Here is a 27,768-nt window from a genome sequence, read left to right as displayed (position 1 = left end):
ATAATGATTAGTAAATCTCTGCTACGGCTCTTCTCTTGTTGCTAATAATAACAGCAACATCAAGTTTATCATGTCTGTCACATCGCCCTATCTTTGCTGGTTGCTGGTGATGACAGCTGTTTCAACAAGGGATGACACCTGTACCTGGGACAAGCGCTGGCCAATGGGAGTCTGCGTTAAATCCCGAGCCGTGCCTCTGACGTAAATGCTCCACGGACTAGAGCGCGCGGTGGGCGGGTCGTCACGGATCGAGTTGTAGATCCACTGCGCGAGACTACTGATGATGCCAAGTGGAACTGACGCGCACCAGTTCAAAGTGAGTACACATGTATGCAATGAAAATGCATTATTATACAGTAGGCTATATATAAGGGTTGTTTCAGATATTACAGATTTTTTTTTTTTTTTTTTTTTTTTTTATGTGATAATTAAGAGATTTGGTTTAAAAGCGGAAACATGAAGTTATTCTAATATTTTAGCTTGTGGAAATCGCGTAATTTTTATAATTTACTCTTTATATATCTACATTTTCTGCTTTATACCTTCTTTATGAGAGTTCATTACTGTTCTAAATATTCTCCCAGACATTAGACCAAGAAGAAAACAATGGTGTTTTTATTCCAATTTAAATCTAATTTAAAACAGTATTACATTTTAGCTTATTCGATAGATTTCGCGTTCGTCTGTCGAGTCTTTTCTAGAGGAGAACTGTGATTGAGAGACTTGTCTTTTTAGTCTTTCTTGTAAACTTCATGCTCATAAAGCCCTTGTAACACATATACTGCGCGCAATGCTGTTTGTGCCGCCAGGAGGATTTTGCATGGCACAATGACTTCATAATCATAACTGCCTTGCATCATGCTTTCTGCTTTGGGGGCCGGTGAGCTTTGGGTTTGATTTGTCTTCAGGTCATTTCATGTTAATAATTTTATGATGATGAAGTAGACCAAATAGTAGGATATGTTTATATGTTTATGGTGACAATGTGGACCAGTAGAATGTCATAATATCAAAATTTTATCCCGTTCAGTGAGGGTGCGCATTGTGGGGAGTTAGTCAAAACAAAATGTTGATGTGGTCTCAAAGTAGGCTGTTTTATCAAAAAAAAGTCTATACAATAGAGCAACGTTTTTGTTAAAATAACCACAAAGTTGCATTAAAAGTTAGAATGTGCTAATATAGCTAACGTTACACAGACACAAGTGTTGCTTTCGGCTATAACCATAGCAACAGTTCTTTCCTCACGTCGACGAAACATTATTTATCTTTTTATTATTGGTTAAGTTCTTTAAAATAGCTAAGTTAACCCTCTTTTTGCAAGTGTCAGCAAAAGACAACCTGGGGTGCGCGACAAACATCCGCCATTTGAAATATCAACTGAAGGAAAAATCTAGCGCCTAAAAGGCTTCGAATACTTTATTTTATGCTGTTTTAATGGGTTAGTTCACCCAAAAATGAAACTTTCTGTCATTAATCACTCACCCTCATGTCGATCCACACCTTCATTCATCTTTGAAACACAAATGAAGACATGTCTGATAAAAGCCGATGGCTCAGTGAGGCCTCCATTGACAGAAAGATAATAAACACTTTTAAACGCCCAGAAAACTACTAAAGACACAATTAAAACAGTTCATGTGACTACAGTGGTTCAACCTTAATATTATAAAGCAACAAGAATACTTTTTGTGCGCAAAAAATAACAAAATAGCGAATTTATTCCACAATATCTGATGGGCGATTTCAAACACTGCTTCGTGAAGCTTCGAAGCTTTACGAATCTTTTGTTTCGAATCAGTGGTTCAGAGCGCCAAAATCACACAATTTCAGTAAACAAGGCTTCGTTATGTCATAAGTGTTTTAAAACTTCAGTAGTTTAATGACAGAATTTTATTTTTTGGGTGAACTAACCCTTTAAAACACTAGTTATGCTTGTTCCTAAATATAGAAGAGCCATTGTTAACATAAACTATAGCCATTGTGTTATAGACCTCTCTCTCGAGTTATGTTAAAGTCAAAGTTATTATCATGTTTGATGTCATAAAGCAAAAATATACAATACTGAACATATTAGATATAGTAACAGTCCTGTAAAATGACAAGTTATTCCTTTCAGATGCTCATTTATCAACATTTCTCACCCATTCCCTTCATTTAGACAGTAATATTCCATATCTGACTTCCAGAGCTTGATGATTCATCACAATGTGACTCACACTTCTCATTCACAGCATGAGTAAATATGGATTTTCAGCTTTCTTGTCACATAAAGGTTAACAGACAGTTTATTTTTGACAGCATTTAGTTTGGCACATTGAAAAAGGTGCTACTGTGGGTGAACATTCTTCATAAATACCAGTTTGGACCTCACATACAATGATTGTGTACATAAAACCTCTAATAGTGACATTCAAGCTGTACTTCCAGCCTTCTGTTAGTTTATTTTGTGATTCAAATAAATGTACCAACTAAAAGCTTTTTTATACAGAAGAGTAACTCTTGTGCCCCAGGCTCTGTCCGGCTCCCTCAGAAGTCTGAATGAACTGAGGGTACTATCTAGGAATGAGTAAATGTGTTTGTTTGTGTTCAACAGTGCATACTCTTCCATACAGCAGCCATGGCTTCGTGTCTCACTACTGCCACAGATTGACTAATTAGATTAAGCAAGAAGCTTTCCTAAGATAATCATTCAGCGAGCCATTTCCTCTAATGGAGACTGTGCTCCTCAAGACTGTCCACTGAAGGTCAAATAATTTGATGAATTTTTGGCATGTCACTTTGTAATACAGACTTTTGTGTTGTTTGGGGTAATTGTACATGACCGTGAGTCTCTGAAAGCAGCACCTTCTGACTGTGCTGGTCGCGGTGCTGCTTTTGTCTCGTTGTGGCAGGAATGGATACGTAAAACAAATCTGTGAGTATATACTTTCTATATCTGTTTAATGATAATGAATTGAAGTATATAGACTATCACAGTGTGTTTTAGTTTAGTGCTTTCGTCAAATAAATATTTCAGTTGTTTCATTGGCAACTCAAGGTTGGATTTTGTTGTTTTCTTCTATAATTGGGAAAAATTGGGACACAGATAAAAGGTAAAGATAAAGCTCCAGCAGTATTGAGAACAAACATTTAATGTCTGAAGAAATATGAGATGCTTTAAAGTCTGCAAACTGCAAATTTAATCAATATAACCAGAACGTATTGTGTAGTCCATGACGTTTGAGAGGGCTTTAGATGTCTCTCCAAACAGCCTTTGAATCCTAAAATAATTTACAATTACAACAATCCCAGACTTCTATTTGTTCATTTGTTTGTTCAATCCACTCAGTTATTATCTTTAACTAAACGATTTGCAAAAAATATTAATGAAAACAATAAGAGTATATAAATAACACTGGTTTGGTCATATGTTCATTGAGTTATACCCTCTAAAACTTTATTTCCCACTCTCTGTTTCTTAAACAGAACTTTTGAGTCACGTCTATTGTTTTTGGCAGATCTCTTCTAGACGAGATGCCAGTTTTATATAACAGAACTAATTTTAGCATTCCGTTCTTTAAGCAGACAGAACAGATCTTTCCACTGGAGGGTCATTACAAAAGCCTACTGTCGCTTTGCATACTTATCAACATCATCTTTAACAGTGACACATGGTTTGATGTGACTTCCTTTGTTGACTGACAGTGAAATCACTTGATCTGGCAGTTGTGACAGGATACAAATAATCACATTTTATTTGGCTTCGAGTGCTAAATGTTCATAAAAGATGACATGGGAATGATAGAGCATGTAATGAACTTGCTTTCGGTTTTTGTTTCAGATGTAACTTGGTGATGATTTGACCTTCAGTGACTCCAGTCAAGCCAAGATGAGAGAAGATACACCAGAAAATCAAGTGGAAATGGCATACGAATTACACCTGGTTTGTCATCAAAAGAGTCACTTTTTGCATCCTTAAGGAAATAAGTCTGGATATTGTCACCGCTTGCCCAAGGGGAAGCCACTTCTCCTCTGTTTTTTGGTGCGCTTCAGTGGGAACATGGCCAAAAACTCATTCCGCGGGTCGAAGTACAAGGCAGAGGCCAATCATGATGGAGAGTTTGGCTGCACACTCAAAGAGCTACGCTCTCTCATGGAATTCAGAGGGGCAGATGGATTACAAAACATTCAGGAGTGCTATGGAGATGTTCAAGTACTCTGCTCCAGGTTAAAATCATCACCAACAGAGGGTAAATATTTCATTTGCTCCAAGTGCATTAATTGACAATAATATGCACTGACATTTTCTTTTTTTTTTAATTACCAAAACAAGTTTATATGTGGTTAAAGGGTTAGTTCTCCCAAAAATGAAAATAATGTAATTAATTTCTCACCCTCACGCCATTCCAAACTTGTAAGACTTTCGTTCATCTTGTTGGAGAGCTTTCCTGTCCCTGCATAGACAGCAACGCAACTACCACTTTGATGCTTCAAAAAGTTCATAAATAGATCGTAAAACTAAGGTTAAGTCCAAAATATGATGAGCAGATTTAATTTAGGCTTTTATTCACATAAACATTCATCAACTCACACAGACACATCAGTTTTGGTAAACGGAAGTTCAAACATGTTCGCTTGACGTGCGAGAACCAGTGAGGTTCATTCTCGTGTTACGCAGCACGCTTGAGCTTTTGCAAGAGGTTTGTTCTCACGCGTCAAGCAGGTTCGGTTGAGCTTCTGTTTATGTTCGCATATGTGAATAAAAGCCTAAATTAAATCTGTTCATCATTAAAAGCAATCAAGAAAATTTGGACTGAACTACTCAATTCATATGGATTCGTTTTACGATCTCTTTATGAACTTTTTGAAGCGTCAAAGTGGTAGTTGTGTAGCTGTTTGTGGAGGGACAGAAATCTCTCAGATTTCATCAAAAATATCTTAATTTGTGTTCTGAAGATCTTACGGGTGTAGAACGACATGAGGGTGAGTAATTAATGAACAAAGTAATTTGGGTGAACTAACCCTTTAAACTGGAAATTTGACTGTTTAAGTAATTTCAACTCATTCTAGATGAATCTTGTATAACTTAAAAATAAGATTGAAATTGGTTAAATTATATTTACGAGTTAAAGCAAAGACTATATAATAACACAAGACGTGTCACTTGTATTGTTTTGAATGGGAGAAAGTGTAACGCGCAATAAGGCGGAATAAGTCCCGCCTTCTAAAGCCAAGAGCCAATCGCCGACTGGTAAAGTCATCGCGTCACTTCAGCGGCCGCTAGAATCATAGGTTAGAATCACCGGTTTCTATAGAAACAGTCAGACGCGTGCCTCCGAAGAGACGCGCATTTAGGTCTGCGCATGCGCATTAGCTTGATCCAGCCTGAAAAAAAAAACTTTTTTTGTCATGATTCGAGCGTTTAGAAACTAAATTTATGAGTCGGTTGTTGTTAGATTTCATTGGTGGTTTCAAATATGAAATTTAATCGTAAGGTTGACGAACAGTTTTGGAGAATCTGAGGTTTCCCCATTCAAAGAGCTGCATGATGCCCAGGATGCCCGAGAGGCGTTTCAAAGATGGCCGCCGAGTGAAATGACTTGTCTTAAAAGGGACTTTGGTTAAAGTAATGAAAAAAAACAAGTTGTCATGACTTACTGATATAGTTTTTTACAGTGCAGAGGAAATAAGCATGCACAATTAAATTAAATCCAATATCAACTGATACCGATACATTTAAAAAATCTCTGTGCAAATGCATACCTAGGAAAAACATCACTTTCAGCTCTGCTGAGCCACATGTCTTATTCTACCAAATGGTTTAATGACACTGAGGCTGATTTAGTCTGGTGGTTATACTATAGATCTGAGCTGAGCAAAGGATGAATGTTCAGACTTCACAAGGGTTGATCCATGACCTCTCACCATTTCGCTCTTGTGCAAGTCATTTAACCTCAGGCGATTCCAGGAAGACTGTTTCTTTTACAAGTGTACTGTAATCGCTTTGGATAAATGCGTCAGCTAAATAACTAATTAGCAATTAGACGTTTCAGACATCTTTTTCAATTTGCTTATGTGCGTAGCACTGTAGCTTTCATTAAGGACAATATTTGAGCTTTTTAAAAATCTCTCAGCATCTCCGTTGGAGGATGGAGCAAAAATGGAGCCCATAATCGAGGTACATAGTTCATCCGCATGCTCCAAGCTCTGCCTTTAAAAGTATGCAGCCAGTTGCTAATCATGCCTATTTTTATCAAGCACATGTAGTTTACTCCAATATATTCCATTTTTTCAGTCTAAAGGTCTATTCACACCAAGAACGATAACTATAAAAATATAGTTTTAAAAGTGGTTCCAAATATAAAAGAATAGCAGAGTCCACACCTCAACTATAACAATATCGGTAGAGAGAAATGATATTGGTGGAATCACTTTCAGAACGATTTTTTGATGAACGATAAAAGCATTGACAACCAACCAGAATCTATCCTGTTTTAAAGAGCTTGAGCATTTAAAGTGGCATGCTTTGAATAAACAGAATGATGTTGTGCATTAGTGAGGACAGTAATATTGTTTTTGGCAGCACGAGCACAACCTAATATACTAATACATTATTAAAATCAAAAGTTGTATCTGTTATTTATATTATTTAATGAACTTTTATGTATTTTTATTTAAAGTTTACAAAGATACTTGTAACAAATGCATTGCTCATTGTTAATTAATGGAAGTTAATGCGCTAACTAATGGGAGCTTTTTGTAAGTGTTAATGATATTTTTAAATGATTGACAGCCCTAATATTTTTAGTCATTATTTCTGCTTTCTAAGTGTCTAAGTTCCCCTGTTTAAGAATCAAAGCTAAAATGAATAACAGTATTTAAAAAGTTTTATTAGCCTGCCGTGCATTACTTGTTATTATTTGTCAGTCAATTAAAAGATGTTTATCCACTGGACATTATTGCCTTTCTTACTTAGCAAGTGGCAGCCTGCATTTGTCACTTAAAGGTGCTAAAGAGGATGTTTTGTTTTATACATTTTTGCAATATTACTAACTGATAAAAGACTATTTATTAGGTGCACTGAAAGGAATAATATTAATATACACCATCTGTGTGATCGCGTAAACGATTGGCTGATGTTTTTAAGGCCCTACCTCGTGACCTAATTAATATTGGCCCTCTGGCTTGTCAATCACTGCCATGACGTTCCTTGTGAGAGACGTGCGCGGCTGCGCGCTCCAGTAACTTTCCACACTCCACAGGCGCCGCATGCAATGTTTTTGTCCGGAGACAGGAGTAACAACTGCAGATTATGAGTTACCTGCGGTGAGTCCGACATAATGAATCCACTAACACGACACAGCGAATGCCGGTGGTAAACACTGGTGTTCCAATACGAGTGTTTACGAGTTTTGGGAGGCGTTCCTTCAAAGCAGGGGGGTTGTTCTTACGCATGCGCTCATTTAAAAAACTCAGTAACTGTCTTTGGATTCTCAGTCGATGAAAAAATCCTCTTTATCACCTTTAATCGTCATGTTATCAAAGTGACCATGTCGTCTTGGATTTTACAGTTCCTCTTTTTGCACATTTCACCTTTTTATTCATCTCCTTCTGTGCTTCTAGTTTAGACCAATCCGTCTACAAATTATTTCAACAAACTCAACTCCAATCATTTGTCTAACACCATGATAAGCTTATGTATCCCTTGATAATTCCAGAGAAATATGGTAACACACTGCTGCTCTTGTGATTCTTTCATTTAAGATTTTTATGTGCATTATAAATACACAGTCTGTCTGTTTTGAAAGACGCTCTTGTAACAATCTGATCTCGATTATGGGTTTTATTAAGTCTTATATTTTCTGGCTTGATTTACACTGGCTTACCACTCTTTGCTGACATATTTAGCTCTGTCATGAGCCATAACAGACAGTTGTAGTTGTGACAGGTGGGACCAGATCAATTTACCTCATGTAATCCCACTCACCTCAAACCGAGGCAGGCTCTTCATTGCTCCGCTTTACGCTAATCTCACTGGCCGCTGCTCTGCTGCATGGGGTTTACATTCATTTTTGCCCTTGCCAACAGTGGTAAACCTTTGAGGGGGCAGAGGACTAGCATTTTGTAATTGAGCAAAGGAAGGAGGGGAGGGATTACACCGTGTTAGTGTTCAGGCTGTGCTCTTGCTTGCGTAGGGGATGGAAATCTTGATTTTTTTCAAAATCCATTATGTTTAAAATGAAATACAAAACAAAAAAATAAAAACCCTCTCCAAATCCAATTCAATTTCTACAGCATTTTAAAAAAAGAACTAGAATAAGTCTTAGTCAAGTTTGAGGATTGACTTATTCTTTCAGATCGAAACATCTGTCATTTTTCAACATGTTTTTAAATGTAAAATTGCAAACTCTCAGTTCAAATCTGATTTTTGTGCATATTCAATCAGATTTAGCAAGTGTGAAAAGTAAAAAATCACATAAAATGCGATTTTTACAAATCCTTTTTTTGAGCTACATTTATATGTGGTTTGAAATCCTATTCAAATCACATTTCTTGAAGTCCATTTCATTTGGATTTAGCATGGTTTATGTGACTTTCTCACGGCACGTAAAATGTAAACATCAAATGTGTTTATAGACAATATAGGAGATGATGACATCACGTAATAAAGTCGCACATACCGGCCTTTTACGTTTCTGCCGCTGCGGCTACATATTGTCATGCTGTAAATAAGACAACATCTGTATTGCAAACCCCTCCACGATGTGATTGTTGTAGTTTTTTTGCCATGCCTTATACTTACCAATGCAACATTGCCATAGAAACCAATGCAGATATTCCTGAAAACGAAAGAGCGGCATGGGACACAAATTTGATTCTGAATGTGGACAGTGAATCATTTTTGATCAGATTCCAATCAGATACACAAATAATCAGATTTGGACTGTGTGAACGTAGCTATAGGTGTGATTTATAGATGTTTAGGTCATTTAAAGTCATATCTAATTCAAACATTATCTTACCAAGAAACCCCTACGAAATCTCCTCATCTTTGAACAAGGCAAGGGTGTTAAATTATGCAATTAGAAAATCATCTTGACTGTAATGGCGGTATGATATTTTTACATTCAGAACCATAATCTTATTAGGTAAAATAAATTGGTGCAGTATTTGTTGTGGTTATTTGCTCTTAAAATAATAGTAATGCAATAGTAATGTCATTCTGCCCTTTCTCTTTGTTTAGGATTAAGTGGTCATGCTGATGACATTGCAAGAAGAAAAGAAGAATTTGGAAAGAACTTTATACCACCTAAAAAGCCCAAAACATTCCTTCAATTGGTGTGGGAAGCATTGCAGGATGTGACACTAATTATTTTGGAAGTTGCAGCCATAATATCCTTAGGCCTTTCTTTCTATAAACCTCCTGATGCCGAGAGAGAATGTGAGTATCGTAGGGCTTTTAAGCTTGCTATGAATAATATGTCTCTGTTTCTCTTGCTCAGTGGTCCTCTGGAATAACAATGAATTTGAAATTGTAACATGGCCTGAAGGTGATGTGCTATAGTGCTATTATGTATTCGGCTCACCCAGGGCTTCTGGTTTTAGCAAATAATACTTTTCCTGAGCCCTGCTCTGCATTTAGCAGTAAAGTCCTGCATACCCTGCTGAAAAATCTAGCATAAACTCCATTTTGGTCCAGGCTGGTTTATGCTGGTTAGTGCTGGTCTAGTGAACCAGCAGAGTCATGCTGTTCTCAATTAAAACTGAGCTGTTGTAGCTGGTCCTGGTACCATCATGCAAAACTTACCCTATATTGGTGAACAGCAATGCTGGATTTTCAGCAGGGCATCCAGTACTTATAAACAAGATAGAAAAATGACATTTTGCCTTCCATGAAATCGCCTGCCATGGGCCAGATTTACTAAACAGGGCAAATTAAAGTGAGACCACAATCCCGTAAAAGCACCAATGGAAGTGGAAAGTTCTACAGGTGATTTACTGACACAGACTAAGCGAGATCATTTCCAATAATGACCAACACAGACTATCAAGGGCAGCGCAAATTCACATAGGGTCTACTAACAACACAGGCACAGAATGGGTTAAGACATACTTTAAATAATCGCGCAAATACCAGTAAATTTGATTATCACAAACCTTAGTAAATCACATTTTGCTTAATTCATTTGAATACTCTCCTCCCATAAATATTGCGTCTGAAAGGGAAAGTCCTACAAATGCATATGCAATAAGGTCAACCACAAAAATAACTGTGCCTTTTCATTGATAACTTTTCACTAAGTAGTTTTTTAAAGGCAAAAGAGGTTTTGCGCTGGTGCAAGCAATTGGTAAATCTGGCCCCATGTATGTTGCATTATTTTTATTTGAATAAAATGGGTCAGTATAAATTATATTCTTGCATGTTTGTGCTCTTAATGTTAAAGTTGAACCCTGCTTATGCTGCACATACAACTAAAGAACCTGAAATAACCTCTATCTCCTAAATTAACACTTCAGATTTATATACACTACCAAGCAAAAGTTTGAAGTCTGTAAGATTTTTTAATGTTTTGAAAGAGGTCTATTATGCTCGCATAATCTGCATTTATTGTATCAAGAGTAAAATACAGTAAAAACAGTAATATTGTGAAATATTGTTACAATTTAAAATAACTGTTTTCTATTTTAATTGATTCCTGTGATGAATTTTCAGCATCATTACTCCAGTCTTCAGTGTCACATGATCCTTCAGAAATAATTTTAATATGCTGATTTGCTGCTTAAAGGGTTAGTTCAACCAAAAATGAAAATAATGTCATTTATTACTCACCCTCATGTCGTTCCACATCTGTAAGACCTTCGTTCATCTTTGGAACACAAATTAAGATATTTTTGATGAAATCCGATGGCTCAGTGAGGCCTCCATAGCCAGCAATGACATTTCCTCTCTCAAGATCCATAAAGGTACTAAAAACATATTTAAATCAGTTCATGTGAGTACAGTGGCTCAATATTAATATTATAAAGCGACGAGAATATTTTTGGAGCGCCAAAAAAACAAAATAATGACTTATATAGTGATGGCCGATTTCAAAACACTGCTTTAGGAAACTTCGGAGCGTTATGAATCTTTTATGTCGAATCATGATTCAGATTGTGTGTCAACCCACCAAACTACTGAAATCACGTGACTTTGGCGCTCCGAATCGCTGATTCGATACAGAAGATTCATAATGCTCAGAATCTTCCTGAAATCGTCCATCACTAAATAAGTCGCTATTTTGTTTTTTTGGCACACAAAATGTGTTCTAGTCGCTTTATAATATTAATATTGAACCACTGTACTCCCATGAACTGATTTAGATGTGTTTTAGTACATTAATGGATCTTGAGAGAGGAAATGTCATTGCTCCCTATGCAGGCCTCACTGAGCCATCAGATTTCATCAAAAATATCTCAATTTGTGTTCCGAAGATGAATGAAGGTCTTACGGGTCTTACGACATGAGGGTGAGTAATAAATTACATTATTTTCAATTTTGGGTGAAATAACCCTTTAAGAAACATTTCTTATGATAACAGTTAATATTTTTGTAAGAAACAGTGATAAATATTTGATTATTCCTTGATGAATAGAAAGTTCAAAATAAGTCTTTTATATAATCTAAGACTTATATTGCCATAGTAGCTATTTCTGACAGTTACTTTCACATTGGTGCAGACTGTGGTAGGGCGGCTGGAGGAGCGGAGGACGAGGGTGAGGCAGAGGCGGGCTGGATTGAGGGTGCAGCCATCCTCTTGTCCGTCGTTTGTGTGGTTCTTGTCACGGCATTCAACGATTGGAGCAAAGAAAAACAATTCCGCGGACTGCAGAGCCGCATCGAACAAGAACAGAGGTTTACTGTGCTCCGAGGCGGTCAAGTCGTTCAGATTCCTGTATCCGAGATTGTGGTTGGAGACATCGCACAAGTAAAATATGGTAAAATTACGGTGTCCCTTGAGATTCAAAGCTGTTTTTATTTTATATTTGACAATTTATTTCTGGATATTTTTGGATTTCAGCTGAAAATTAAAATTCTGTCATTATTTACTCAACCCATGTGTTGCTTTAAACTTTTTGAAAATTTTTGAAGAATGGTTATACAGCTCTTGCCATAAAGTAACAGTTTATGGTGACCAAAAAAGGACAAAAAACATTTTTTTTATTTTGCATGTAAAAGTGCTAGATGAAAGATTCAAGAGAAGTCAAGATTATCAGTGAATGACTTTAAATTTCGGCTTGATTCTCACACAGACTTATTACTTCAGTCATATGAACTGTTTTTGTGGTTCTTTTATGGGTCTTATTTCAGCAATGATACGAACTGTCGTTGTATGGGAAACAGCTGTATGAAGGGAAAAAGGCTGCATACTGGTTTGGAACAACAGATGAAAAAAAATCATCTTTTTGAATGAACTATTCCTTTAAAAAGTAATGTTAAAATGGCAGTCTAAACTATTCCTTTAAAAAGTAATGCATTTTTTTGTCCTTGTTTTTTGGTTGGCATTGGCCTTGCTCGATTAAAACCTTTCTTTTGGCTTGCGATGCAAACATCTGTCTGTTGTGTCTCAGATGACACCATCTGTCATTTGTGCTAACAGGTGACCTCCTTCCTGCTGATGGTGTACTTATCCAAGGCAACGATCTAAAAATTGATGAGAGCTCCCTCACTGGAGAGTCAGACCATGTGAAAAAAACCCTGGACAAAGACCCCATGCTGCTTTCAGGTTTTTCCTCTGCTTTTCTTGAAGTGTCAATAATTGTAAAACTCAAAAGGTCAAGAATTTTGCCATACAGGTTACATGACCATTTCTACCCTGTTTGCTCAGGCACGCATGTCATGGAGGGCTCCGGAAAAATGCTGGTCACTGCAGTGGGGGTGAACTCTCAGACGGGTATCATCTTCACTCTGCTCGGAGGCGGAGATGATGATGATGATGATGACAATGAGGAGAAAAAAAAAGAGAAGGAGAGGAAAAAGAAGGAGAAGGAGGAGAAAAAGAGGGAGAAGGAGGAGAGAAAGAAAGAAAAAGAGAGGAAGAAGAAGGAGAAGAAAGAAAAAAAGAAAAGTATGTTGCTCAAGTTGAGTTTCTGAAATGCATTTCAAAAATAAGTATTGATTCTTTTCTAACCAAGTTTAGGTCCCCCACCCACTTCCAAATTAAACTTTAGTAAATTTGGCCAGGAACTGTGTAGATTCATAATTTTAAACATACGTGGCTAAAATCTCACATCATCTCTAAATGATCTGTATCTATAAACAGTGTTGGGGAAAGTTACTTTTAAAAGTAATGCATTACAATATTTCGTTACTCACTAAAAAGTAGGTAATTGCGTTACTTAGTTACTTTTTATGAAAAGTAATGTGTTACATTACTTTTGCGTTACTTTTTCTCACCTGGGCTGGGCTTGTATGTTTGTTTTTAAAGTTATATTATTAGAAACGCATATTTATGCCTGTACAGTAGAGGGCGCAACTCAAACAAACCTTTCAGATGTGCTGCCATTCTGGATTAAAGAAGAATAAGATACAGGAGAAGGAAGTTCAACACTCTTATTTCTAAATCTACTCTAAAGTAATGGTGCGTTCAAGTCCTCCTGGGAAGTTTGTATTTACGAGGTGGGAAGTCGTGTGTACGACGGTTGGTGCGTTCAAGTCACTTTTGTCGGAGTATGATGGTGGTGTGCCTTCTCTAAATTAATTACACAAAATAACAATTCTAGAAAATGTAGAGCAAAGAATGTGCATTAGTTGTATGTTTTTTAATTAATTTATGAAGCCATTGTAAACTTTATTGTTACATATTACATTCTGTCATGTTATGTTTTTTTTTTTTTTTTTTTTTTGCTGGTAATCAGCTTACTTCGTTGTAAATAGAAAAGCCTGACAATGTCACTGCTAAATACCTGTAAGTATTTTGGTATTTCGCTATGTTTCTGACTGACACGCCCCCAACTCGTACAGATCGGAGCTTAAAGAAAATTACGAGCTTCCCACTGGTATTTACGACATTGTGGTGGCGTTCATGTCGGTTCTGCTCGTAAATACGATCTTTCCGACATGACTTGAACACACCATAATTTTTGCTTATTTGGTTCTGGTTGAATTGGATCATTAAAGGTCAGCAGCACAGACATTGGCTTATAAAGTGAGATTAAATACATAAAGTGTATTTGTGTAATTTAATATAGTTAATTATTACAGGTTTGCATAAAATTTTGAGATTGCATTTCACTGTTTTTATTCGTTTTGAGGAATACTGAATGTTTTTGTGCAAGTGAGATGAGTAAATGCATGTTCACATTTAGTGTAGAACTACAATAACATCATGTTCACACAGCACACCTCTGCACTTTATTTCTCTCAACATGGGGACAGAAGAGCTGTCAGTCAATGTAAAAAAGTAACTTCGATATTTTGTTGTAAATTGAAAAAGTAATGCGTTACTTTACTAGTTACTTGAAAAAGTAATCTGATTACATAACTCAAGTTACTTGTAATGCGTTACCCCCAACACTGTCTATAAATATCACAAATATGTGATTGATCCATCTCACTTTTCAACAGACAAAAAGCCAGATGCAACAGATAAAAAGAAAGGTGTGTATCAGCACATAGTGCTGCAGTTATGTATCATAGCATTTCCTTTAGCTCAGTGGTTCTCAGCTGGTGGTTCGTGACGTAAATATGCCACAGATCGGTTCTGATGAGTTGTGGATTTTGACAGCAGGGAAAAACAATGCTAAATACAAATAATAAAATCTCTTCCTATATCTTTTGTTGTTGATCAATCAAACCAATGAAACAGTATTTTTTTGTTCATATTCAATTGCCATTTTGATAAATTTAGTCAAATTAGTCATTTTGATGGGCCTATACAGTGATAATATTTACAAATTTTAATGTTTGATATTTTTTGTTACTTTTGTATAACAAAACCAGTTGAGAACCACTACAGGAAGATTCGCTACAGGAAGTAGCAGTCACTGACATAGTTCAGTCTGTAGTTGCTCTTTTTGGCACGAAGTGTGTGTGTGTTTTTCTTCCTTATGTATTGAGTGTACAAGAATATCGTGTGAACATATGGTTGAAGCTAGTATCTAATTGTGCTCTTCACTCTTTTCATGCTGATTAGCAGTAAGAAGATTAGGGTCTTTGGCCTTACAGCTTTACTTTTTTCTCTTGTCCACATACAAACACATACAGGCAGACACATAATGTAGATCTCCTCAGTAAACAATGTGTTACAGTTTCCACAAAGATATTAAGCAGTTTTCAACATTGATAATAATAGGAAATGTTTCTTGAGCAACAAATCAGCATATTAGAATGATTTCTGAAGGATCATGTGACACTGAAGACTGGAGTAATGATGGTGAAAATTCAGCATTGATTACAGGAATAAATTACATAAAACAAAATATATATTAAAATAAAAAAGTTAATAAACACTCACTGTAAAAAAGCAAACATGCTGTTGCATTAAGAAGCTATTAAGAATAACGCGATGTATTCAGGTTTAGTAAACTTGACTTCACTGAAACACATTTTTATGTTAAATGAAAAATTATTTTAGTTCAGTAACAGTTTGATACATGCACTTGCATAGAGATAGCATAGTTTTAAACAACACTCTTTGGTTTTTGCTCAAATTCAGAGAAAGATGGAGGCACAGTGGAGATGGAGCCCCTCAACAGTGATGATGGAACAGAAGATGAGAAAAAAACCAAGATACCAAAGAAAGAGAAATCGGTACTTCAAGGGAAGCTTACTAAGCTAGCTGTACAAATTGGGAAAGCAGGTAAAAAAACATAAATCTTTGATTTTTGAAAATTTGCAAGATAAAAAGATTGGTCCAATTGTGCAAAAATGTGTTGCCTTGTTTCAAAACTTACAAGAAAGGTGATGTGTTTTTTTTTTACCAGGTCTCTTTATGTCGGCCATCACAGTCCTTATTCTTATAGTGTTCTTTGTGGTGGACACTTTCTGGATCCAGGGGCTTCCGTGGATCAAAGACTGCACTCCCATCTACATCCAGTTCTTTGTCAAGTTCTTCATCATTGGTGTCACTGTGCTAGTTGTTGCCGTGCCTGAAGGTTTACCCCTTGCCGTCACCATCTCATTGGCCTATTCTGTGAAAGTATGTGGTTCATGTTTTGCAACTTTAATGACAAACTTGTACATACAAAAGATAGGTACTGTAGTAAAGTCATCTATGTCATTCCCTGTAGAAAATGATGAAGGACAACAACCTGGTGAGACATCTGGACGCTTGTGAGACGATGGGCAATGCCACTGCGATTTGCTCTGATAAAACGGGCACCCTTACCATGAATAGAATGACAGTGGTTCAGGTGTATATTGGAGACAGACACTACAGGAAGGTCCCAGAACCTGATATGATTCCTGGCAACATCTTGAATCTGCTCATCACAGGCATCAGTGTTAACTGTGCATATACTTCAAAAATAATGGTAAGAAACAAAAATATTTTGTATGAATGTGTGTTTGTGTGAGAGACAAAAGCACAGCAACTATCATCAAAATGCTTTTAAATAAACAGTGGGATCTAAAACATGTGACCACAGGAGAAATTCTTTTAATTTGCATATTTTTTTCATTACAAATTATATTATTAGTATAGAAATTTGAGAGACTTTAATTATGCCCGGTTTTAAATTTAATGGCATCAACACATGAGCTGAAGGAACTCCACAAGTTTCTATACTTAATACTATACTTAATTAATTGCTGCATTTTATGTCATAACCTTTATTTCTAATTCATGTTTGTCTATAGACATTTTATATATATATATATACACAGTGGTTACGGAAAGTATTCAGACCTCCTTAAATTTTTCACTCTTTGTTATATACAGTCACGGAGTTGTTGTGAAGCCACTCCTTCGTTATTTTAGCTGTGTGCTTAGGGTCATTGTCTTGTTGGAAGGTAAACCTTCGGCCCAGTCTGAGGTCCTGAGCACTCTGGAGAAGGTTTTTGTCCAGGACATCCCTGTACTTGGCCGCATTCCTCTTTCCCTCGATTGCAACCAGTCTTCCTGTCCCTGCAGCTGAAAAACACCCCATAGCATGATGCTGCCACCACCATGCTTCACTGTTGGGACTGTATTGGACAGGTGATGAGCAGTGCCTGGTTTTCTCCACACATACCACTTAGAATTAAGGCCAAAACGTTCTATCTTGGTCTCATCAGACCAGAGAATCTTATTTCTCACCATCTTGGCAAACTCCATGCAGGCTTTCATGTGTCTTGCACTGAGGAGAGGCTTCCGTCGGGCCACTCTGCCATAAAGCCCCGACTGGTGGAGGGCTGCAGTGATGGTTGACTTTCTGCAACTTTCTCCAATCTCCTGACTGCATCTCTGGAGCTCAGCCACAGTGATCTTTGGGTTCTTCTTTACCTCTCTCACCAAGGCTCTTCTCCCCCGATAGCTCAGTTTGGCTGGATGGCCAGCTCTAGGAAGGGTTCTGGTCATCCCAAACGTCTTCCATTTAAGGATTATGGAGGCCACTGTGCTCTTAGGAACCTTAAGTGCAGCAGAAATTTTGTTGTAACTTTGGCCAGATCTGTGCCTTGCCACAATTCTGTCTCTGAGCTCTTCAGGCAGTTCCTTTGACCTCATGATTCTCATTTGCTCTGACATGCACTGTGAGCTGTAAGGTCTTATATAGACAGGTGTGTGGCTTTCCTAATCAAGTCCAATCAGTATAATCAAACACAGCTGGACTCAAATGAAGGTGTAGAACCATCTCAAGGATGATCAGAAGAAATAGACAGCACCTGAGTTAAATATATGAGTGTCTCAGCAAAGGGTCTGAATACTTCGGACCATGTGATATTTCAGTTTTTCTTTTTTAATAAATCTGCAAAAATGTCAACAATTCTGTGTTTTTCTGTCAATATGGGGTGCTGTGTGTACATTAATGAGGAAAAAAATGAACTTAAATGATTTTAGCAAATGGCTGAAATATAACAAAGAGTGAAAAATATAAGGGGGTCTGAATACTTTCCGTACCCACTGTATATATATATATATATATATATATATATATATATGTATATGTGTGTGTGTGTGTGCGTGTGTGTGTATAATACATTTTTTTAAAGATTAGACTTGGTTTCATGATTTGTATAAACCCTTTTTTCTGTCTAGACTGCTGAGAAAGAGGGTGGTCTGCCGCGACAAGTTGGGAACAAAACTGAATGTGCCTTGCTAGGGTTTACCACTGATTTACGGAGAGATTACCAAACCATTCGCTGTGAATATCCTGAGGAAAAACTGTTCAAAGTATACACATTTAACTCAGTCAGGAAATCCATGAGTACAGTCCTTAAAAATCAAGATGGAAGTTACCGCATGTTTAGCAAAGGAGCATCAGAAATCCTCCTGAAGAAGTAAGTACGCATTTAATATTTCAGATTTTGTGATTATTTGCTACTTGCTAGATGGTAACAGGTGGTATTATTAGGGGGAGGGACATTCTCATTCAATAGAGAATTTGATTGGACAAAAATCTGGGTAGTTCAGAATGAGTCATCAGTATTTTTGTTCCAGTTTTCTGGAAGAGACAGAGCATTTAATAGTTTGGAAACACTAAAGACACAGTCACATTACCAAAATGTTAGCCAAATTTAACTGGCAAAAAAGGCAAAAGTCACTTTCAAGCCAAGCAGCTTTCTGTTGGGGAACATGGCGAATTCACATAAATAAAACTTGATATGATATTTGCATGGGGAAATGTTTCACATTCCTCTTTAAATGACTGAATTTCACCTGCTAAATTTCACCAAGCAACAGTAAATGTGAGTGCAGCTTTAGACATTTTTATGTTTTTAAAGAAATCAACACTTCTATTTTCCTAGAATGCAATAAATGGATCAAAAATGACTGTAAATACATTTATATTGTTACAAATGAAAGCTTAGTAATACTAATTGCTTTTTAAAGCGAGACTACGTACTTGTTTCATTAACGTACAACGTTTCCCCAGGTGCTGTAAAGTCCTGTCAAGCAATGGCGATGCCAGAAACTTCAGGCCCACTGATCGGGATGACGTGGTCAAACAAGTGATTGAACCCATGGCCTCTGAGGGATTGAGGACCATCTGCCTTGCCTACAGGGACTTCCCTATTTCAGACGGGGAGCCTGATTGGGATAATGAGGCAGATATCCTGACTGGACTCACCTGCATTTGTGTGGTGGGCATTGAGGACCCTGTTCGGCCAGAGGTAATTTCTCACATGGCCTTTAATCCTATTCCATCCACATTCAGACGTGCTGAAGTGCTCATTACTGTAAGTCAGCATGTACTTGTTGACACCTAACCCCCAGGTGGTATAATCTCCACAGGTCCCAGATGCTATTAAGAAGTGTCAGCGAGCAGGCATCACTGTGCGTATGGTCACAGGGGACAACATTAACACCGCTCGAGCTATTGCAATCAAGTGTGGCATTCTCCATACCGGTGACGACTTCTTGTGCATTGAAGGCAAAGAGTTTAACAGGCGGATACGCAATGAACTGGGAGAGGTGAGCTGGTCCAAAAAAAGTTCTTGATAATTTTTCATTCAAATAAAAGGTTGATATTAAAGGCCTCGTCGTCTTTTCAGATTGAGCAGGAGCGCCTGGACAAGGTCTGGCCCAAACTGCGCGTACTTGCAAGATCTTCTCCAACTGATAAGCATACACTGGTCAAAGGTAAACAGGACTGTTGCTAATACTTGTGGTGTATATTACAATCGGACTGCATTTGAAATGTTTTGCTGTTTCTTCAAGGTATAATCGATAGCACCGTTGTTGAACAGAGACAAGTAGTTGCTGTCACTGGAGACGGAACCAACGATGGCCCTGCACTAAAAAAAGCTGATGTTGGATTTGCAATGGTATGATTTTTTATATTTAAACAACTTATTAGCACATCACTGTGACAGACCAAACAATTGCACATGAATATTGAAGTTATGACAAATGAAAGAAGAAACAATCTCTCTGTGTTTCAATCCATGTTGTGAATATAATCTGAATATTGCAAAAACAATGAGCAAATGAAGCAGCGTTTCATCACATGTGTTCAAAAGAACAAAATGGTTACTTATAGGGAAATTAGCACAAATGAAAATTCCCCAGTAGTTATAAATAAATATTATAAAATCAAAATATAGTAAATACATTTTATCTTAAAGTGGACATATCATGAAAATCTGACTTTTTCCATGTTTAAGTGCTATAATCAGATCCCGGGTGCATCTGAAAAAGGACAACCCAGTAACTTTGTTTTGGCAAGCCTTTCTCTGCAAGTATGTGAAAAAATGAGCTGCTCAGATTTTGTCCCCTTGTGATGTAGGAAGGGGATCTTATTATAATATTCCCACCCCTTAATCTGCACATTTCCACCCACTGCGCCGCCATTTTGTTTTTGCGAGCAAAAACGGTGTACCAATTCTTAGACCGTGGCAAAAGTTTGAGCAAAGCATGCTAACTGTTCTGTTGTTTGCTGCACAGACAACAACAGTTAACTTGTTAGCTTGGATAGCCTACAAGTTGACCCTGGCAAGCTCAAGCATTTCTGTCCGAGCGATATTTTGGAAAAAATATTAGATCATTCACAGCATTTTATAGCAATCATAAACGTTAGCCTGGTGTGTATGGCTCTGTTTACCAAACAGGTAAACAGATGTGGGCATCCATACGGGTTTTGCACAAAAGATTAACATGACGGCACATGCTAGTCGATGAGTTGAATCAACTCCACAGCAACTACATAAATTCATCCTCTAACCATTCAGAAACATCCATTTGCATTCTAAAAGTTGTAACTTCTTTCTGAATCTCTCCATCAGTGTCCGACTCCAGTTTGAACAATGTGAGGCTGAACACCGTTACTGACAATCCTCATTCTGGCTGCGTGAGATTCTCCAGCTTTGTTGTTGTCGAGCAACCGAAGTGTGAGCTGTTAAAGCTTTTGGAAAGCGGGCAGCTCATTTGCATTTAAAGGGATACACAAAAACAGCATGTTTTTCCTCACACCCAAAAAGGGGCAAATTTGACAAGCTGTAATAAATGATCTATGGGGTATTTTTAGCTGAAATTTCACAGACACATTCTGGGGACACCAGAGACTTATATTACATCTTGTGAAAAGGGGTATAATAGGTCAAATTATGTGTGTGGTCAAATTAGCAAAAAAGGTCTTTATCTGACAGTGAACACAGCAATTGACCAACTTGAACATGAACTAAATCTGTGTAGGGAATTTTTTGGCCTCATGTGAAACTCCTGATTGCATGGATCGCTATTGAAATGACTGGATTTTGTCAGCAAAATTTTGTTGAGCGATGAGTCCACACCTTTAGTGTTTCTGTCCCGCATTTTTAATGCAGTATCGCAAGATTAGAATCAACATACTTAGATGGAAAAGGAATGAATGTTGAGTGAATGAATACATTTTGACATTCTGCTGTCATCTTCAGGGCATTGCTGGTACAGATGTGGCCAAAGAAGCATCAGACATTATCCTGACAGATGATAACTTCAGCAGCATTGTGAAGGCAGTGATGTGGGGGAGGAACGTCTATGATAGTATCTCCAAGTTCCTTCAGTTTCAGCTGACCGTTAACGTGGTGGCTGTCATTGTGGCGTTCACTGGAGCCTGTATTACACAGGTCAGAGTACTGCTTCCTCTTTCTTCTGTCTATCTTGTGCCACCTCATTCTTTCCCTTTAACTTTTTGCTTTTTGTACACAGGACTCCCCTCTCAAAGCTGTTCAGATGCTGTGGGTGAATTTAATCATGGACACGTTTGCGTCACTAGCTCTAGCAACGGAGCCTCCCACTGAGGCTTTATTGTTGCGCAAACCGTACGGCCGCAACAAGCCTCTTATTTCCCGCACCATGATGAAGAACATCCTCGGACATGCCGTATATCAGCTAACCATCATCTTCACACTGCTGTTTGCCGGTGAGTATCATCCAGAAATATTTAGAGCATCCTATCAGAGTACACCGGCAAATATATCTCTGACTTTACCTTTCTCACAGGTGAGCAGATCTTTGACATTGACAGCGGCAGGAACGCTCCTCTTCACGCTCCTCCTTCAGAGCACTACACCATCGTCTTCAACACCTTCGTAATGATGCAGCTCTTCAACGAGATTAACGCTCGAAAGATCCACGGTGAGAGAAACGTTTTTGAGGGCATCTTCAAAAACATGATCTTCTGTACCATCGTATTTGGGACCTTTGTTATCCAGGTACGTCATATTTTAATCTCTATAAGCCTGTGTCAATTATCAACAATTGTTCTGAATCCCAACATGGTTTCGTTTTTTAGATCGTTATCGTGCAGTTTGGAGGGAAGCCTTTTAGCTGTGTAGGTCTCTCTGTTGAGCAGTGGATGTGGTGTGTCTTCCTTGGTTTTGGCTCTCTTCTTTGGGGGCAGGTAGGCCTTTAAAAGCATTTAAACTCCTGCTGACTTTTAATTTTTCTTAAAGAAACTATACATGTACAATACAACCAATCAATCACTATACAGGAAATCCTGCAGAAGTTTGATATGGTTGGAATGTATTGTTTTCCTCTGACCCACAGTTTATTACCACCATTCCCACAAGTCGCCTGAAGTTCCTGATGACAGCAGGTCATGGCACCCAGAAGGAGGAGATACCTGAAGATGAGCTGGAGGAGATGGAAGACCTGGATGAAATCGACCATGCTGAGATGGAGCTGAGAAGAGGGCAGGTTTTGTGGTGTCGGGGTCTCAACAGAATTCAGACACAGGTACTGAATGAAGTTTTCACTCCTTGATTGTTTTTTATCAATGGATGTTTCTTCAACTTTTATGTCCCAGGATGTAGTTTTGCCCTCACAGGAATAAATTGCATTTTAAATTATATTAAAATAGTATATTTCACAACATTAGTGTTTTATTATATTCTTGATCAAATAAATGCAGCCTTGGTGAGCATAAGAGACTTCTTTCTAAAATTTGAAAAAATCAGTGTCCTTGGTTAAAGACAAAATATGTAAGATTTTTACATTTAAAAATCCAAAAACCACTAGAACAATGTTATATATTTTGTTGAATTGTGTACTTACATTATCCAACAATTTCCAACAATGTTTAAATACATAGAAATTAGCATTTTTAACCAGGACATGGACCATGTCATTTCCTCACCTGTCAATAACGTCATATCCGCTTTACTCTCGATTTCTGGTTTTACTTTCGTAGAAACCATGGAAACACCAAAGTCGCTTTAATATATAATGCATTTTATTAGACATGTGAGCAACTGTTTGCATACATATATCAACAGAAATCCAATCATTGTTATATAGCTCAACACGGTTAGTCTTACTGTTTGAATCGCTTGATTTCTTGATTTACCACAAGTACCATGTTTTTACCATGCCTCAGAGACAACACTATTTTGTCAAGTGGCTAACATTGCATAATCAGAGAGAGATTTTTTATAAATTAATTGCATGTCATTTAGCAACACAAGTCATCCAGTTTTTATTAATATGACATTCTAATATTGATCTAGATTACTGCAAAGTGCAACAAGTCTCTTATACCAACCACTGAGCGAACGCAGTAACATTATAACTTTCAACACACTCAAATGTATTTAGTATGACTGTTTTAACCATGTAAAACCGTGCTGCGTTACCCCATATACACAACAAATAGAACGGCAGCAGCCAACTGCAGCAAAAGCATAATAACAGCTCCGCTGGACTCCCGCGTCTCTTGGTCCGCCCTGCTTCATACCTCAGTAATGTTTAGTTCAAGGATTAGTTAAAGGTGCCGTAGAATGTCTTTTTGAAAATATGTAATATAAGTCTAAGGTGTCCCCTGAATGTGTCTGTGAAGTTTCAGCTCAAAATACCCCATAGATTTTTTTAAATAAATTTTTTTAACTGCCTATTTTGGGGCATCATTAAATATGCGCCGATTTAGGCTGCAGCCCCTTTAAATGCTCACGCTCCTCACCCACGGAGCTCGCGCTTGCCTTAAACAGTGCATAAACAAAGTTCACACAGCTAATAAAACCCTCAAAATGGATCTTTACAAAGTGTTTGTCATGCAACATGTCTAATCGCGTAAGTATGGTATTTATTTGGATGTTTACATTGATTCTGAATGAGTTAGATAGTGCTCCGTGGCTAAAGCTAACATGACACACTGCTGGAGAGATTTATAAAGAATGAAGTTGTGTTTATGAATTATACAGACTGAAAGTGTTTAAAAATGAAAATAGCGACGGCTCTTGTCTCCGTGAATACAGTAAGAAACGATGGTAACTTTAACCACATTTAACAGTACATTAGCAACATGCTAACGAAACATTTAGAAAGACAATTTACAAATATCACTAAAAATATCATGATATCATGGATCATGTACTGAACTCTTAAGTAAACTCCATTTTCAATTTGATGGCACCTTTAAATTCAGAAGTAAAATTTCCTGATAATTTACCCCCCATGTCATCCAAGATGTTTATGTCTTTCCTTCTTCTGACGAAAAGAAATTAAGGTTTTTGAGGAAAACATTCCTGGATTTTTCTCTATATAGTGGACTTCAACAGGGTTCAATGTGTTGAAGGTCCAAATTTCATTTTAGCTTTAAAGGGCTCTACACGATCCCAGCTGAGGAATAAGGGTCTTTTCTAGCGAAACAATTGGTCATTTTCTAAAAAAAATGGTCGTCTTGCACTGCTCTGTGATGCGCCATGCATTACGTAATCACGTTGGAAAGGTCATGCGTGATGTTGGCAGAAGTACCGCAGTAGGGCAGAAAACATTTTCTCCTCCAACTTCAAAATCGTCCGACATTGTTGTTTTACCTTTTTTTGTAAAGGCCGTTTCACTTAGTCTTTGCAAGTTCGCTTTGTAGACAATGGATCGGTACTTCCGTGTACGTCACGCATGACCTTTCCAACATGATTACGTAATGTGTGGCACATCACAGAGCTAGTGCAAGATAAGCATTTGTGGTTAAAAAGTATATCAATTTTTATTTATTTTATAAAATTACCGATTGTTTCACTAGATAAGACCCTTATTTCTCATCTGGGATCATGTAGAGCCCTTTGAAGCTGCAATGAAACTGCAATTTTGACCTTCAACCCGTTGGTAACTGTTAAAGTGCACTAAATGAAGAAAAAACCCTGGAATGTTTTCCTCAAAAACCTTAATTTCTTTTCAACTGAAGAAAGAAAGACAAACATCGTAATTCATAATTTTAACATAATTTCTACCCGAGTCCTTCTGATTGCTTTCCAGCAGCTGTGGAGGTGAAGACAACAACTCCCATGGTTCCACACTCATTCACAGCGTCATCAAGCTATGCCTTTGTTTTGAAAAAGTGATTTCTTGTGCCCTTAAAGAAACACCCAACTGGGGAGATTGTTGTTGGTGGTGGTATCAAGGGTTACATGTTGTTTCACACTTTGAGTTCACCGACCTGTTGTTTTTTCTTCAGATCCGTGTGGTTAATGCTTTCCGGGATACCATGTCCCCTTACGAAGGCCTGGAGACTCCAGAGTCTCGCAGCTCCATTCACAACTTCATGAGCCACCCAGAGTTCCGTATCGAGGATTCAGAGCCAGCCATCCCCCTCATCGATGACACAGATCCTGAGGAGGACGCACCTACTAAACGCAACACGGTTCCTTCCCCACTGCCTCTAGTTTTATCCTCCCCTAATCAGAACAATAATGCAACCGACAACAGGGGCTACCATCACCACAAAGATCTAGCAAAAACTATCCTTCCTCCAGCTCCTGGAAGCCCCTTACACAGCCTGGAGACCTCTCTCTAATCCAGTACCACCTACGTCAAACCACGTCAACAACTGAGGGCACATTAAGGACAAGTTCAGGGCTTTCGGGCTTCTGATAGTGAACTGGAAAAGTAGCAAAACTTGTTATTTTTGTTTTTTATTTATTTCATAGGGGGTTTGTTTCATTCTTATCTTACCTGCACACCTGGAAAGTGTACGGTTTGGGAATGAACATTGTTGCTCAAATGTTCAAATTCTTTCCCCTTATATTTTGTTCACTTAAATATTTTGATATATGGTGTATTGGATGTTCATGTAGTTAAACATTTTGAGCAGTTTTTGGACACTTTCTTATTTTGGAAGAAAAATATGATTCACATGTAGTTGCTGCTCTGTCTAATTGTGAGCACAAAAACCTTTTGAAGGTGCACTATTTGCCTCTAAATAGGTTTTGATTGTGATTTTTAGAAAGCTAGATGTAAATTAAATGAGAAACGATACAATGCCTCAACATTTTTAAAGCGGTACGGCAGGACAGTTAAAGGTAGGGTAGGCTATTTTGGAGAGGCTAGCGCTTCAGAGCTTTCCAAAGCCACGCCTCCTTCAAAATACATGAAGGCGTACTGACAGAGTATGTCCCGAGAGACGCCGTTAAATTATCTGACTCAAAGCACATGACATTACAATAATAATGAACGTAAACAACTTACAGAGCTCGGAATTGTATCTCTTCTGCAGATTAATTTCGGCGTTGATAGTGTTTCCAGAAAGTCTGAGGACCATCTTGTAATTACGGTTACGACAAAGTGGCATAAATTCATTGTTTTGGTTCAGGGGGAGTTGTAAAAGGTGGCTGCTGTTTGTTTGCGGTGCTCAGTGACTGTCTGTCTACAACTCTGTATAGCCTTAGTGTTCCGCGCTGATGACGTGCGATGTCTCCGCGAGCATGTGCGCGAAGGTATGGAAATACATACGCTGACAGGCAGGTAGGACATCCTGAACATTTTTTGGTCCTGAGACTTCCACATAAGATAAATAAACTTCTATTATTGATTGCCATCTGGATGTGAAGGGAGTTTCAACCAGGATAACAAAAAGTGTTTATTAAAAAACAAATTGCCTACCCTACCTTTAAAGTTGTTGATTTTGAGCCTCTTATTTTATGAAAAGTAACTGTACTCACACAAATGCCACATCCAAGGTGTTATTAAGAGAACAAAATACTTTTTTTAATTAAAGGACATGTGGTAGTTCAGGGAGGCCACGCTAAAATGTAACCGTATTTTCTGTTTAGAGTGGTTTTTATCAGTTTTGATCCACACCGCCTCCTTAAACTACAGATGAGGGCTCAAGCACAGCACACAATTCAGTCAAGTCAAGAAGCTGTTGTATGAAATATTGTAATGGTATTAATTACAGCAGATATTATTCATTGTCAGGACATGAAAATGGTTTCAAGAGAATGTGGTACATGATATAGAATGTTTTCAGGATTTGTAAACAATATAAGATTAGTAAAGAAATGGAGAAATTTGTGGGTTAATTTTGTTTATTTCACTGTAGTTTCATTCTCATTTGGGGAATGAATATTTTTCCATCTGTTTATGGAAAATAATTTTGTAAATGTAAATGGTTATTGTGGTTTAATTTACAATTGGAAGTCTTTAAGTTATGTGTATGGTTTTTGACAATAAAATATTCATATTTAGCTTAACCTAATCATTGGTTTTAATTCGGAATATATACGCTACACATTTATATGAGCATTATCACATATATAATAGCGTAAATGTGCCATTGCTTTATATATTTTTTTATTCATATTTAAATATACATGAACTACTAGCATTATATGTTTGTTAGTGACTTATTCAAGTAAAAAAAATAATAGTATAAACATAGTCATCCCCATTTTAAATTGATTTTGTCCTGCGC

General features: G+C 37.5%; 1 protein-coding gene across 1 annotated transcript; it reads left to right on the top strand.

Moving 5' to 3' along the window:
- The first annotated feature begins 278 nt into the window (after positions 1-278).
- On the top strand, positions 279-25,904 carry atp2b1b (ATPase plasma membrane Ca2+ transporting 1b). The gene is made up of 20 exons (XM_067378848.1): positions 279-316; positions 3,821-4,229; positions 9,224-9,421; positions 11,701-11,958; positions 12,621-12,746; positions 12,849-13,088; positions 15,678-15,821; positions 15,946-16,160; positions 16,252-16,494; positions 18,198-18,439; positions 19,036-19,273; positions 19,395-19,574; positions 19,655-19,742; positions 19,821-19,927; positions 21,515-21,706; positions 21,789-22,002; positions 22,083-22,294; positions 22,375-22,482; positions 22,632-22,820; positions 25,534-25,904. Exons 2-20 carry the CDS (start codon positions 4,040-4,042, stop codon positions 25,870-25,872), a joined length of 3,723 nt encoding a protein of 1,240 aa, XP_067234949.1. The 5' UTR covers positions 279-316; positions 3,821-4,039; the 3' UTR covers positions 25,873-25,904.
- Positions 25,905-27,768: the final 1,864 nt, after the last annotated feature.

This window comes from Chanodichthys erythropterus, chromosome 24 (assembly GCF_024489055.1).
Source record: "Chanodichthys erythropterus isolate Z2021 chromosome 24, ASM2448905v1, whole genome shotgun sequence".
NCBI classification, from domain to species: Eukaryota; Metazoa; Chordata; class Actinopteri; order Cypriniformes; family Xenocyprididae; genus Chanodichthys; species Chanodichthys erythropterus.
Note: the sequence above shows the minus strand (reverse complement) of the source record. Positions and strands in the feature narration are given on the sequence as shown.

What these genes read in the sequence shown, in the direction of transcription:
- atp2b1b (XM_067378848.1), top strand. Translation starts at nt 4,040, where the DNA reads ATGGCCAAAAACTCATTCCGCGGGTCGAAGTACAAGGCAGAGGCCAAT. An exon ending in GAAGAAAGAAAAAAAGAAAA is followed by an intron (nt 13,089 to 15,677) that starts GTATGTTGCTCA and finishes GCTCAAATTCAG; the next exon opens with AGAAAGATGGAGGCACAGTG. An exon ending in CTGGAGCCTGTATTACACAG is followed by an intron (nt 21,707 to 21,788) that starts GTCAGAGTACTG and finishes TTTTGTACACAG; the next exon opens with GACTCCCCTCTCAAAGCTGT.